The sequence below is a fragment of the Scyliorhinus canicula genome, chromosome 2 (assembly GCF_902713615.1).
Source record: "Scyliorhinus canicula chromosome 2, sScyCan1.1, whole genome shotgun sequence".
NCBI lineage: Eukaryota > Metazoa > Chordata > Chondrichthyes > Carcharhiniformes > Scyliorhinidae > Scyliorhinus > Scyliorhinus canicula.
Window position 1 is genome coordinate 195780093 of NC_052147.1, and position 14919 is coordinate 195795011.

The 14919-nt window shown below is 44.5% G+C and overlaps 1 protein-coding gene across 2 annotated transcripts in view; it reads left to right on the forward strand.

Moving 5' to 3' along the window:
- The window catches only part of ccdc141 (coiled-coil domain containing 141), a 272222-nt gene that overhangs the window by 167217 nt on the left and 90086 nt on the right, over nucleotides 1–14919 (forward strand). For both annotated transcript variants that reach the window (XM_038789287.1, XM_038789288.1), the window contains exon 12: nucleotides 4814–4987. In XM_038789287.1, the coding sequence (XP_038645215.1) occupies nucleotides 4814–4987 (174 nt within the window). The remainder of the gene's footprint in view (nucleotides 1–4813; nucleotides 4988–14919) is intronic.

A 14919-nucleotide genomic window follows, 5' to 3' on the forward strand; every position in this document is an offset into this window, starting at 1 on the left:
TCCCTTACTCCGGATGTCCCCTTATGCCTCCATCAGGCTCTGTATACCCTCATGTCCGCTATGCGAGGCTCTGACACTTCCAAGCGTATTGACTCAATGTATGCTTTCTACAACCAATGAACACTGTAGTGTAAAGTTGTATGTTTCATAGAAACTCTCTGAAAAAGAATGTAATCCATTGGGCACAACAAATGCTAGCCTTGGCAGCGATGCCTGGAAACTATAAAAGAATAAAAAAAAACTTCCTCCAGTGAAAAAAAGAGTCTGGGCCACCAACTAGTAAAATTGTCAACCGTCCAGGCCTTTTGAATTTTCAAAACCACAAACACTTGAAAACACTTAGTTATGTCAACAAACATAGTGAAATGTAGAGATCACAGAATTACAGAATCCTTAAAGTGCAGAAGGAAAGTCTGCACTAGCTCTTTGAAAAATCACTCAACTTGTCCAACCCCACTGCCTCATCCCCATAATATTGCCCATTATTTATTTTAAGTTGGCAATCCATTTCCTTTTGAATATCCTAATTGAATGTGTCTCCACCACCCTCTCTGGAAGTTCAATCCAGACTCCAAATACCCTCTGGGTGAAAAGACATTTCCTCACATCAATTTTATGCATTTTGTTAATTATTTTGGATCTGTGCCCTCTAGTTCTTCGTGCTATCGAGTAGGAAAGTTTCTCACTATTTACCCTGCCCATATCTCTCAGGATACATAATGAAGCTTGGCTGAGAGCTGAGACATATATTAGAATAGCAGAACACCTGGTCCCCAGAAGAAATACTGCTTGAATGGCAACTCAGGCTCTCTGGTCAATTTCCTAATGATTGTTGACATAGGTAAATATTTACAAATGTTTGTGGTTTTTGAAACTTAAAAGTGCATGAATGATTGACACTTATATTGACTTGTAGTCCAGACCTTTTTATCATAGGAGAAAGTAATCAATGGATTACAGTTTTAAAGTTTTTTTTCTAGACATCCCACTTTAGACCATGGTGTTTATTGGTTTTAGAAAATGTATAGTGGGTAAATGGCATGTAAGATCCAGTAAGCAAAGGCATGAGAGGACACAGGAGATGGTTGGAAGGGCAGAGCAGGCGTGAGAGGACTTAGTGGTGGGTTGAATGGCAGATATGATGGTTCTAAGATCAAGTGGGATGTGCTGTTGTGCTCTCCCTCGGGTTTGACACTGTTGTGATTTCCCTTGGATGGAAAGCAAGATTGGAAAGCCTGATGGGTTACTGGTGGGCAGTTTTTTAATGAGCGTCTCTGAGATGTAAATGGCATTCATGCTACCTGTCAGCAGGATAATCGAACTGCCATTAACACGCCATTGGGAGAATCACAATGTAATTTTATATCAGTGGTTGTCCGACGTTTTGACTCCAACCAGATTCACTGCGCCCATGTGCCACCAAACCCACCGGGTTATGCGAATTCCAAAGTCATATTTTCCATTAATTTCCCATGTTCACTTTCTATAGGACCAACCTTCATTTGTTAATTCCTTTCTTTTGAAAATATTTACAGAAACTCCTTCTATGCCTTTATATTTCCAGCCAGCTTTCTCTCGTACACTAATTTTTGCTTCCTTATTGATCTTTTGTAATTTTCTGTTGTTTTTTTATATTCTGTTCAAACTTCTGACCTGCTACTCAACTTTGTGTAATTATATACTTTTTCTTTAAGCTTGATACTATCTTTTTTTTAGTTAACCATGCATGATGACGCCTCCCCTTGGAGGTTTTCTTTCTTGTCAGAAAGTATCTGTATTCAGAAATGTCCACTTAAATGACTGCCATTGCATCTCATGTTGACCTATCCCTTATACTAATATGCCAATTTACTTCAGCTAGCTCTGCTTTCATACCGTCATAATTGTCCTTATTGAAGTTTAAAACACCGGTCTTCTCTCTCTCAGGCTGAATGTAAAATTCAGTCATATTATGATCACTGCTACATTATGAGTTCATTAGTTACTCCGATCTCATCGCACAAATACTAGGTCCAGTATTTCTGATGGGTGCCAGAATGTGCTATTCCAAGAAACTACCCTCAAAGCATTCTCTGAATTCTTCTAGACCAGTTCTTCAAACTTTTTGTCCCAGGACCCACTTTTGCCAACCGCCGGAACTTCGGGACCCACGCAGTCCAGTACACAGCCCAGCCTCGCAACCCCCTCCCCTCAAACGGCGCAACCAATCGGGCACTGCCTGCGACCTGCAATCTCAACACCCGGTCATGGTCGTTGAGGACTTTTTCCTGCAATCAGGAATGCCACAACCGATTGCTCCACCACCTCCCACGACCCACCCATGGGTCACGACCCTGAGTGCGAAAAACCCTGATCTAGGCTACCTATGCACATCTGGTTTTCCCAGTCTTTATGCATATTAAAACCCCATCTTCGGTTTCTTCATCATCATGCCCAATAGCAGATTATGGAAGAGCTGTGAATTGAGTAGGGAAAAGAGGCAGCAACATCGCTTTATCCTCAATGGTCTCAGTAATGCTCGATGCTATGAGCTCCGTCACAGCCAATCTCACAGTGCATGAATCATCTGTCATGTGAGAGTACCTTTAAGAAATGGGTGTTTTTATAGAATAACTGTAGTGGGTGTACCTTTAAGAAATGGGTGTTTATTTCTGCAGTGATGTCAGAGTGTGGGTGGAGCTGGGCTGTCTGTCAGCGTTTAGTTTCACTTTGGGAGAAGCTTGGGTGTGTCTGTTTTTTTGGTTTAGTTTCAGTGTTGGAGCTGCAGTCAGCCACAGAATGTGTAATGTTGTTCTCTCTGCCATGTAAAGACTACCTCTTGATCATTTGGTGAATTCAGAGTTGTAACTGTTCTCAGTAGTGAATTTAAACCTAATGTGCTTCTGTTAAAAGTTTTTTTTATAGTCTTATGGATGTTAAACTTAGTGTTGTATTCTTTGGGGGTTGTATTTGAATTAATGGTTCCTAAGATGTTCACTGTATGTTTTAAAAAACTTAACTTGAGTTCATAGAATAGACATTGGGCGCAAATGCGGCGAATCGTAAAGGCTGCCGTGAAACTGGCCGTGTTTCACGGCAGCCTCCGCGCCCCCTCCCGGGACCCGATTCTCCCCCCCGGTCGGGGCTAGCAGCGGGGCCCCGTGAAGCACGGCATCGCGGCCTTAGCAACCGTTGCTAAGTCCGCACGCCAAGCGTCACGCCGGCTGACGCGCATGATGACATCAGCCGCGCATGCGCGGGTTGGACGGCTCCAACCCGCGCATGTGCGGGGCCGTCATCTCCCTCGGCCGCCCCGTGGACTGATCCTGCGGGGCGGCGGAGGGAGAAAGAGTGCGTCCGTTACGGATGCACTGCCCGTGATCGGTGCCCACCGATCGCGGGCCCATGCCCCCGTTGGCACGGCCTTGGTACTGCCGTGCCAATCGGGGCCCTGGATGCCAAGAATGGGCATGTTGTGGCCGTTTTTACGACGGCAGCAAGCAGTTGTGTTTGCTGCCGTAAAAACGGCCGTAAGGGCCAGGGAACTCGGCCCATCGGCCTGGGGAGAATCGCTGTGCTCCGTAAAAAATGGCGAGCAGCGATTGGTGTCGTGGGGCGGCCGTGGGTGGGGGGGGGAGAATAGCGGGAGGGTGTGAAAAATGTCGGGGACGCCCTCCCGCTATTCTCCAACCCGTTGTGGGCAGCGGAGAATCGCGCCCATTGTTTTGCTTTAAAAAATACTTTTCCATTTCTGCTGTACCACACCTGTAGAGTTGGCCGTGTGCTCCCCATACCACGATCTATTAAAAGTTGTGGGTCAGGTAAACTCCATGATGCACTTTGGGGTTCTCTAAACCCTGGCCCATAATACATCTCCGCCGTAGTGCTCAGGAGTTGAGGTGTTCTTGGCTCTCACCAGTTCTATTCTGCTTCCTTGTTCTATGGGCCACTGTGTCCTACAAGAGATAGGGAAGAACGTCAGTGATTGTGTTTGGGTGCTGCACCTGTCAGTGGTGAATAGGTGTAAGTATGTGGAAATGGCAGGAGCTGTATGTGGAAGTGGCACAAGTGAAATTAGTTTGAGGTTGAGGGAAATTAAATGAAAATCGCTTATTGTCACGAGTAGGCTTCAATGAAGTTACTGTGAAAAGCCCCTAGTCGCCACATTCCGGCGCCTATCCGGGGAGGCTGCTACGGGAATCGAACCGTGCTGCTGGCCTGCTTGGTCTGCTTTAAAAGCCAGCGATTTAGTTCAGTGAGCTAAACCAGCCCCTACTGAGGGAGGGAGGGAGGGAGGTTGAAGTTAGGCTTGAGTCCTGAGAGCCATGGAGTGCTGCTGGGTGAGTGATGGGAGTGTGATAAATAGAGAAACATGAGGGATTGGTGGAACATTGGATGAGGTAATTACCGTTTTGTGGCCCTGTTGTCAGGTGCTCAGCTTGAGATGCTGGGAATTGATCTCCTTGGCCATCAGCTCACATTCCCTTCACAGGGTTGTCCTTGAGGCCTCCTAGCTACCCTGCGAAACATAGCTTCCCCCTTCCTATCCACTGCAAGGATGAAAGCCTCCAGCACTGTGTCTGAGATCCTGGAGTTCTTCTCTGTGCCCTGATGTTCTAACTGGTTTGTTCTAAAATTAAAGTTTTACCATTTGTTGAAACAGGATTTGATGGTCTGAATGTACAGAATTTTTTTTACATTTCTTTAGTTTATAATTTCTTAGCAGCATTAACTATTTTAGTTCCTTACCAAACTAATCAGAATATTTAAAGATTAAATTAGGCAACATGGACTTGTTCTAAAACTAAACTGCATCATATTGTTCATGAATTAGGTTGAAGCAACAATGCAAAACCTGGAAGATTGTTACCAGTCTCAATCTATGAAGGACAATGAAGAAAATGTGAGGTCGATGTTGGAGCTTGCGGATTCTAAATTGCAGTTGGTCCTTATGAACTTTCTTTCGCTTCAAGATCTGGGGTTTAACTTCAAAAGTGCAGTAAACATGGTAAGACTTTTGCCACAATTAAACAATTTTAATGCAAGTTTTTCAATTCGTGTTGAAAATTCTAGTGTTTTTGCCCTTCACTATGATTCCAGCTGATGTGACTACTGGATAAGTCCAATGCCAGAGGGGAACTTGGCTTGATAGATCCTAATACTTTGTTTAAAACTGTGGAGGAAAATTACTGAAACAATTTGATGATGAACTTTTAACACAAAGAATAAAACATTTATTAAACAAGAAAAATGAACTATTTACACCAGATAAAAAGATTGGAAAGATCTCAATACAAACACAGGTACATGTTTTAAAGATTCACGAATCCTTCACTATAGCTGTATTTTTACAGACACGTAAAAATTCAGAAAGATTAAATAATTTACCATATCCATCTTATACACTAACACTCGGGATAAGTACATGTGAATTAACAGGTGAACTGTGGTCAGACATACCACTCTTCAAAGAAAGTATCTAAAATTTCTGTATATTCTCAAATTAGATTTCCCAAATTATGTTCCAAATTAGTTTTGGATCACCTACGTCAATGGATATGTTTTTTTTAAATTAAAAAAATAAGTATCGATTTCATTTTTTCAAATCAAGGGGCAATTTAGCATGGCCAATCTTTGGGTGAAACCCACAAACTGGGGGAGTATGTGAAAACTCCACACAGACAATGACCCGGAGCCAGGATCGAATCTGGGACCTCAGCACCGTGAGACAGTAGTGCTAACCACTGCACCACTGTGCTGCCTGTCAATGGATATGTTAATACAGGTTAAGAATCCCTCAACCAAAATTCCTAAAAATTCCAAAATCCGCACTTTTTTTTGAGCGCCGACGAGACATCACGAGTGGGAAATCCCACAAAGCTCCCGGGCGATACGCAATTCCCAATGCACAAAGCACATGCACAGTTCCCAACGCGCGTCGCACATTCGCAGTTCCCAACATCCATCGCACATTCGCAGTTCCCAACGTCCATCGCACATTCGCAGTTCCCAACGTCCATCGCGCATTCGCAATTCCCAACGTCCATCGCACATTCGCAGTTCCCAACGTCCATCGCGCATTCGCAGTTCCCAACGTGGGTCACACATGAGCAGTTCCTAACTACTGCCGCACATGCGCACTTCCCAATGCCTGCTGCACATTCGCAGTTCCCAATGCCTGCTGCTGGACATTCCGAATTCGCCCTCTGTCTACCTGAACAGGCACCGTAATGTGGCGACTCGGGGATTTTTGCAGTAATTTCATTGCAGTGTTAATGTAAGCCTACTTGTGACAATAAAGGTTATTATTATTGCATGCGCAGTTCCCAATGCCTGCTGCAAACGCACAGTTCCCAATGTTCCGCATATGCGCAGTTCCCAATGTATGCTGCACATGTGCATTTCCCAGCATTCTGCACATGCACAGTTTCCAATATACAGCGCACATGCGCAGTTCCCAACACTTGTCACACATGCGCAGTATATTCCAAAATCCGTAAAATTCCGAAATCCGATACACGCTCGGCCCCAAGCATTTTGAATAAGGAATGTTGAACCTGCATAATTTTAATGTCTCAGAACCAAATTTATTGGGCCATAACATCTGACTGGTGTTAGAAAGTCATGGCCTGCTGGAATTATAAGAGTTTCAAGCGCACTTACCAGCTATGGGAAACTTTGTTGAAATTTCCTGGCTGGAGCTGCTTGGAGCCTGCAACGAAAGATTCCACACAGGCCCCATGCAGTCAAACTCCAGAGGATTCAGGGAGGCAATCCCCCCTTTTATACTGCACTGGCTGCTGTAAGGCAGGTAGGCTTAAAGGGCCCAGGAAAATTGACAGGCTGGGGAGTAGGTAAGTGAGAGAGATTTGGCTGGCGGATCAGGAGGCGAAGGTCTGGTCGGGTCCGGAGTGGACGGGGTTGGGAGTGAGGGTTGAGTCGGGAGGGAAGGTTGTGTCGGGAGAGGTGGGCGTTAGGTGTAGTTGGGTTGAGGCAGGTGCGGAGTTGCTGTGTTGGGTAGGGGGGTCTGATGTCTGAGAAGTTGGATGTCGGGGTGGGGTGGTTGGATGCTGAACTGTGGGGAGGTTTGAATATGGGGGTGAGGGTGCGCAGTTGTGTCAGGACGAATCAGGTCAGATTGGGGAGTCGGGGCAAGGGGATTTTGTCGGGGGGGGCTGGGGAGGGATTTGGGAAAAATGTGGGGGGGTGGGGGGAGCTGATTAGTCGGTGATAGGATGATCCGGAGTTTGAGGAGTGTCGCATGTAGGGCTCCATCTGGGTGTTTAAAATAGTTACGCTGCAATTACAAGTAGTTTTATTTCTTCTAACACTTTCAGAGTAATTACTAGTGTAATCCTGTCAGAACCATCCAAAGCTAATGAATGAAACTGCTTTGTTGGATAATTCCCAGCAAAGTGCAATAGTCCCGAGCAAGTTAACGCTTCTGGACAATTGCCAGATAAACCCTTACCTGAGAACTTCCAAGAGGGATTCCCCATTGCATCTTTGGGGTACCCCTTAAGTCTAATGCTGGGGAGTCAGACAGTTACAGGCAATATTTAATTTTACCGGAATAAGAAAATCAGATCGCGTGTAATCACCCATTTTTTGGTACACTGAATGACAAATTTCTCCCAAAAGAACTTCCAGAAAAAACATCTTTGAGTTTTTTTTAGGAAAAGAATGTTGAGTGCTTCAACTAGGTTGCCTTCTTTCATTGTAATTGTTTGATGTGTATCTGGTCATTCAGGATAGGTTGCCTTTTCAAAGTCTCTCACAAGCAGTGTTTAATTCCCTCCCCCATGGCAGCTCTAGTGGTGGGATGGCATTTAATCAGGTGGGAGGGTGTCAGATGCAGACCATTCGGCAGGTCGGAGGGGTTGCAATCTCCCTCATTCATATACAGTTAGTGCCAAGTCAAGGGAGCTATCATCAGTAAGGGGGCCGGGGAGACTGAAACCCACTCCCTCCCTACTCTTGCTGTCACACACCCCCACCCCCCCTTTCCCCCAGCCCCACTTTTACAGCCCCCAGGGACTGGTTTAGCACACTGGGCTAAATCACTGGCTTTTAAAACAGACCAAGGCAGGCCAGCAGCACGGTTCAATTCCTGTACCGGCCTCCCCGAACAGGCGCCGGAATGTGGCGACTAGGGGCTTTTCACAGTAACGTCATTGAAGCCTACTCGTGACAATAAGCGATTTTCATTTTTCATTTAATTTAATTTCATTCATTTTCACTCTGGAAATGCTCTCCCATCATTAGTCAGCTGTAGCCTGGGACCCAATGAAAGTACTGGGCTTCGGTTGGTGTCATATCAGCAGCAGCCACAACCTCCCTGCTGGAGCTGCCATTAAATATAATTGTTGACCCCTGATTGGCTGGCAGCCTTCGGCAGATTCGACTTTTGGCCAGCGCCCCCAACAAAAACACTGAGGTCCTTGATTCCGAGGAAAGTCCACTGCTGTCGAGATAAATGCCTGAATAGCACATGATAGATCTTCCATAAAAGAGGCATCAAAGAGCTCCTGTTGGCTCTCCAACTGGCAGGCAAGACCCCATGACTTCCATTCAAAACTGCCCATAGTTCCTCAGTGGTAGTCTCAGTGGTGCTTTTCAGGCATTAATTCACAATCCCTACCTCTTCAGTTTCAATTTGCTTCTGTTGTAGTACAGAAACTTGCATCACATTTTCTGAAATTGTATTCTAAATGCAAAGATTTTACATAGAACCATACATAGAAGCAGGAGGAGGTCTTTCAACCATTCATTATGATCATGGCTGATCATCAAGTTCAATACCTTGAACCCACCATTCCCGCATATCCCTTGATTCCTTTAGCCCCAAGAGCTATATCTAATTCCTTTTTGAAATTACACAACGTTTTGGTCTCAACTACTTTTTGTGGTTGTGAATTCCATAGATTCACCACTCTCTGGGTGATGAAATTTCTCCACACCTCAGTCCTAAAAGGTTTACCCCTTATCCTCAAACTATATTGTGTTCAGTTCTGGTCGCCGCACTACCAGTAGGATGTGGAGGCTTTAGAGAGGGTGCAGAAGAGATTTACCAGGATGTTGCCTGGTATGGAGGCATTAGCTATGAGGAGAGGTTGAATAAACTTGGTTTGTTCTCACTGGAACAAAGGAGGTTGAGAGGCGACCTGATAGAGGTCTACAAAATTATGAGGGGCATAGACACAGTGGATAGTCAGAGGCTTTTTCCTGGGGCAGAGGGGTCAATTATTAGGGGACATAGGTTTAAGGTGCGAGGGGCAAGGTTTAGAAGAGATATACGAAGCAAGTTTTTTGCTCAGAGGGTAGTGGCTGCCTGGAACTCGCTGCCGGAGGAGGTGGTGGAAGCAGGGACGATAGTGACATTTTAGGGGCATCTGACAAATACATGAATAGGATGGGAATAGACGGATACGAACCCCAGAAGCGTAAAAGGTTTTAGTTTAGACGGGCAGCATGGTTGGCGCAGACTTGGAAGGCCGAAGGGCCTGTTCCTGTGCTGTACTTTTCTTTGCCCTTTGTTCTAGTTCTGCTCTCTCCCATCAGGAACATTCTTTCTGAATCTACCCTGACTAATCCTGTTAGAATTTTGTAAGTTCCTATGAGATCCCCTCTCACTCTCCTAAACTCCAATGAATATAATCCTAACCAATTTTGTGTCTCCTCATATGACAGTCCCGCATCCCAGGAATCAGCCTGGTAAACATTCACTGCACTCCCTCCAGGGCAAGAACATCCTTCCTCAGATAAGGACACCAAAACTGCACATACTACTCCACGTGTGGTCTCACCAATGCCCTATACAATTGCAGTGAAGCATCTCTATTCCTATACTCAAATCCTCTCGCTATGAATGCCAACATACCACTTGCCTTCTTTACTGCCTGCTGTACCAGCGCGCTTACTTTCAGCGACTGATGCACGAGGACACCAATGTCTCACTGAGTATCCACCTTTCTCAATTTACACCCATTCAAATAATAATCTGCCTCCCTATTTTTGCCACCGAAATGAATAACCTCATATTTATCTGCACTATACTGCATCTGCCCACTCACTCAGCCTATCCAAATCCCACCGAAGCTTCTCTGCATCCTCCTCACAGCTCACCCTCCCACCCAATCTTGTATCATCTGCAAATTTGGAGACAATATATTGAGTTCCCTTGTTCAAATTCAGTTGGGGTCCTAGCACAGACCCCACAACTCACTGCCTGCCAATCGGGAAAAGATCCATTTATTCCAACATTTTGTTTCCGGTTTGCTAATCAGCTTTCTATCCATCTCAAGACACTACCCGTAATCCCATGTGCTTTAACTTTACATATTAGGTGGTTAGGTGGATTGGCCATGCTAAATTGCCCGTAGTGTCCTAATAAAAAGTAAGGTTAAGGGGGGGTTGTTGGGGTACGGGTATAGGGTGGATACGTGGGTTTGAGTAGGGTGATCATGGCTCGGCACAACATTGAGGGCCGAAGGGCCTGTTCTGTGCTGTACTGTTCTATGTTCTATGTTCTATATTAATTTGCTATGTGAGACAATGTCGAAGGCCTTCCAAAAGTCTAAATAAAGCACATCCATTGGTTCTCCCTGGTCAACTCAACTAGTTACATTTTCAAAATAATTCAAGTAGATTTATCAAGCATGATTTTCCTTTTGTAAATCCATGCTGACTTTGTCTGATTACACCACTGTTTTCCAAATGCTGGGCTATGAAATCCTTGATAATGGACTCCAGCAACTTCCCTACTACTGACGTAAGGCTCACTGGTCTAAAGTGCCCTGTTTTCTCTCTACCTTCCTTTTTGAATAACAGGGTTATATTTGCTACCCTCCAATCTGTCGGAACCATTCCAGAGTCCAAAGAATTTTAGAAAATTACCACTAATGGATATACTATTTCTAGGGCCACTTCATTATGTATTCTGGGATGAAGATTATCAGGCCATGGAGATTTGTCCACCTTCAATCCCATTAATTTCCCCAAAACCACTTCTTTACTAATACTAATATCCTTCAGCTCCTCACTAAAACTTGTATTTCTCAGAACTTCCAGTACATTATTCATTTCTTCCTTTGTGAAGATAGAAGCAAATATGAATTTAGTTCCTCGGCCATTTCTTTCTTCCCTGTTATGAATTCCCCCTTTTCTCACTGTAAGAGGCCTACATTCGTTTTTAATCAATCTTTTTCTCTTTACATACCCATAGAAACTTTTACAGTCAGCTTTTATGTTCCCCGCTAGATTACTTGCAAATTGTATTTTCCCCTTCCTAATCAATCCCTTGGTTCCCCCTTTGCTGAATTTTAAACTGTTCCCAATCCTCAGGTCTATTGCTTTTTCTTGATAATTTGTGTGCCTCTTCTTTGAATCTAATACTATCTCTAATTTCCCTTGCAAGCCATGGTTTGGCCACAGTTTCCTTTCTACTCTTGCGCCAATTTTAAGACATATAGATGTGAATTTAATATTTGGGACAACAAAACAATTGAAATTTTACCTTTCGTTTGAAGTTTTCAGTGAGGATATACAAACATTATGATTTGGCCTAAGTGAAATCTGAGAGCGCAACTAAATGTACCTTTTTATACATCCATAATATGCTAGCAAGCTCATTATTAATAGATTTTTTTCCATTTGATGTTTGAAATAAGGGCTGACTAATTTATTTGATACAGCCTCCTTTGGGGCTACTTGCAAAGAGCTACGCTTTGTTTTACCTCACTACTTCGCAAACAGTGTCAGCTCACGTGGCAGAATAACGAGGTCAGTTTCATAATTAATAAGGTTTCCAAAGTACAGCGTATCGGATGTTTGATATCTTCTCAAAGTTCAGATCTTTCTACAGTTTATTTATGTGTTTGAAATGATCGTTATGGAATCCTCTTTAAGTGTCTTGCATGGCAGCATGCCATGTACAGAAAGTGTCTCAAATAGAATGCAGAGATAATGTTTGGCATTATGCATTATTACTTCTCAGCTTTATTCTAATAAAGACAATATAGGGTGAACTTGCGTTACACAGAAAACAACATTGCAACGTTGCAACTGAGGGTGGAATCTTACCACCTTTGTTTTTGATGATGTGGAGATGCCGGCGTTGGACAGGGGTGGGCACAGTAAGAAGTCTTACCAGGTTGAAGTCCAACAGGTTTGTTTCGAATCACTCGCTTTCGGAGCGTTAGTGATTCGAAACAAACCTGTTGGACTTTAACCTGGGATTGTAAGACTTTGTTTTTGATAGAGTTTCTTGGCCATTTTTGGATTGGAAAGCCAAATGCATGAATTTTGGACTTTTGGTTGCTCTTTTTGGAAGGTGTTATTGTGTTGTTGGCTTTGAATAGTTAGAAGACTGCCAGTTGCAAACACCCTTAACTTTTGCCGTAGCATATTTACAGTCATGAGAACACTTCCTCACACTAGCTTCTTTCCATGCTGCTTTCTCCCAGACTCTCAGAGCACATAAGGGCGGCACTGAGGCACAGTGGTTAGCACTGCTGCCTCATAGCCCCAAGGGCCCAGGTTCGATTCTTAGCCTCAGGTGACTGTCTGTGTGGAATTTACACTTTCTCCCCCTATCAATGTGGATCTCCTCTGGGTTGTCCGGTTTCCTCCCACAGTCCAAAGATGTGCGGGTTAGGCTGGATTAGCCACGCAAAAGTACCCCTTCATGTCCAGAAATGTGCAAGTTAGGTGGGGTTACTGGGATAGGGTGTAGGAGGGGGCCTAGGTAGGGTGCTCTTTCTGTGGGTCATGCCTTCTTGCCTTCCCTCCACCGATAAGTGTTGTGATGTTTCACAAGTCTACTGTACCTCATTCTCCTCCCATCTGCAGGGAATGAAACATTCTGCTGGTTGTCTTATGGATGCTGTTGAGCAGAATTCAAACCAGTAGATGATGTGGGATCATCTTCTTCAGTGGGTGGGATTTTCCAGCCCCGCCTAGCAACCAGAAATTCCCATCTGAGGTCATGAGCCTTGACATGGTTCCCGTCCCGGTTGTAGCGATTTTGCAGTGACCGCGGCCAAAAGTCCAGCCCAGTGTCTTTAATTTCTGATTATTGTGACCTCTCCAGTCATTGATTTTCATTCTGTTGCTTCAGTGCAATCTGAGCCCTTCTGTTTCTTCTTGCTCTTCCATCTCTACAATGTAAAATCTCAAGTGTGGTGATTTCTGCACTATTTCTCCAAATCGCGATTGATTTCTGATCCAAACCTATTCTCCCTGTCAAAGATCTGATAATGTCCTTGCTCTGTGACAACAATCACAATGTTTCATCTGTTTGTTTTGTTAAGATTCCTCTTTGTCTTGCACTTTCTGTAAGTCGGTGTGTTTGACCAGTGGTGTCAATGTATGTGAAAAGAAAGGAATCTGTGTCTGCAACCTTCATACAAAAGTATGAAGTACATACAAAGTACAAACAAGGTGCAGGAGTAGGCCATTCAGCCCCTCCAGCCTGCTCCGCCATTTACTAAGATGGTGGCTGATCTGATGGCATGCAGCCAAACTATTTTGCAAGGTTGAGGAGCTGTAACTCAAGAGTACTATTTGAAGATACTCATTCTTTTTCCGTAATGCTTTTACAGTTCTGACACCTCTTTCAGCTTCTCCATTAGCCTGAGGAAACCTTGGTGAACTTATGTGAAGAAATCTAAATGATTCTGCCTACTCTTGAAACTCTTGATGCGATCTACTGGCCTCGTCGTGCCCGGCTCGGGATTTGATTTGATTTATTGTCACATGTGCCGAAGTACAGTGAAAAGTATTTTTCTGCGGCTGAGGGAATTTACACAGTACGTATATAGTAGACAAAAAGAATAATCACCAGAGAACATTGACAAATGGTACATTGACAAACAGTGATTGGTTACAATGCGGAACAAGGGGTCAACCAAAGTAAATATATGAGCGATAGCAGCACAGGGCATCGTGAATAGTGTTCTTACAGGGAACAGATCAGTCCGAGGGGGAGTCGTTGAGGAGTCTTGTAGATGTGGGGAAGAAGCTGTTCCTATGTCTGGATGTGCGGGTCTTCAGACATCTGTACCTTCTGCCTGATGGAAGGGTCTGGAAGAAGGCAATGCCTGGGTGGGAGGGGTCTCTGATAATGCTGCCTGCCTTCCTGAGGCAGCGGGAGATGTAGACAGAATCAATGTGCGGGTGGCAAGCTTGTGTGATGCATTGGGCTGAATTCACCACACTCTGCAGTTTCCCGCGATCTTGGACGAGCTGTTGCCATACCAAGCTGTGATGCAGCCGGATAGGATGCTTTCTATCGCTCATCTGTCGAAGTTTGTGAGAGTCGATGCAGACATGCCAAATTTATTTAGCTTCCATATGAAGTAGAGACGATGTTGGGCTTTGTTGACTGTTGCATCAACGTGAGTGGACCAGGACAGACTGTTGGTGATGGTGACCCCCAGGAACTTAAAGCTATCGACCATCTCCACTTCGGAGCCATTGATGCAGACAGGAGTGTGTGTCGTGTTACGCTTCCTGAAGTCGAAGATCAGTTCCTTGGTCTTTCCAACATTTAGAGAGAGGTTGTTTTTGGTACACCATGCAACCAAGTGAATTATCTCCCTTCTGTAGTCTGATTCGTCGTTGTTTGAGAAAAGACCCACCACAGTCATATCATCCGCAAACTTATAGATTGAGTTGGAGTTAAATCTTGCCACACAATCATGTATGTATAGGGAGTACAGTAGAGGACTGAGCACACATCCTTGCGGGGCCCCGGTATTGAGGACTATTGTGGAGGAGGTGCGATCCTGACAGATTGCGGTCTGGTGGTGAGGAAGTCAAGGATCCAGCTGCACAGGGAGGGGTCAAGTCCAAGATTGCAGAGTTTGGTTATTAGTCTTGTCGGAATAATGGTGTTGATGATGGAGCTGTAGTCAATGAACAGCAGTCTGACTTAGGTGT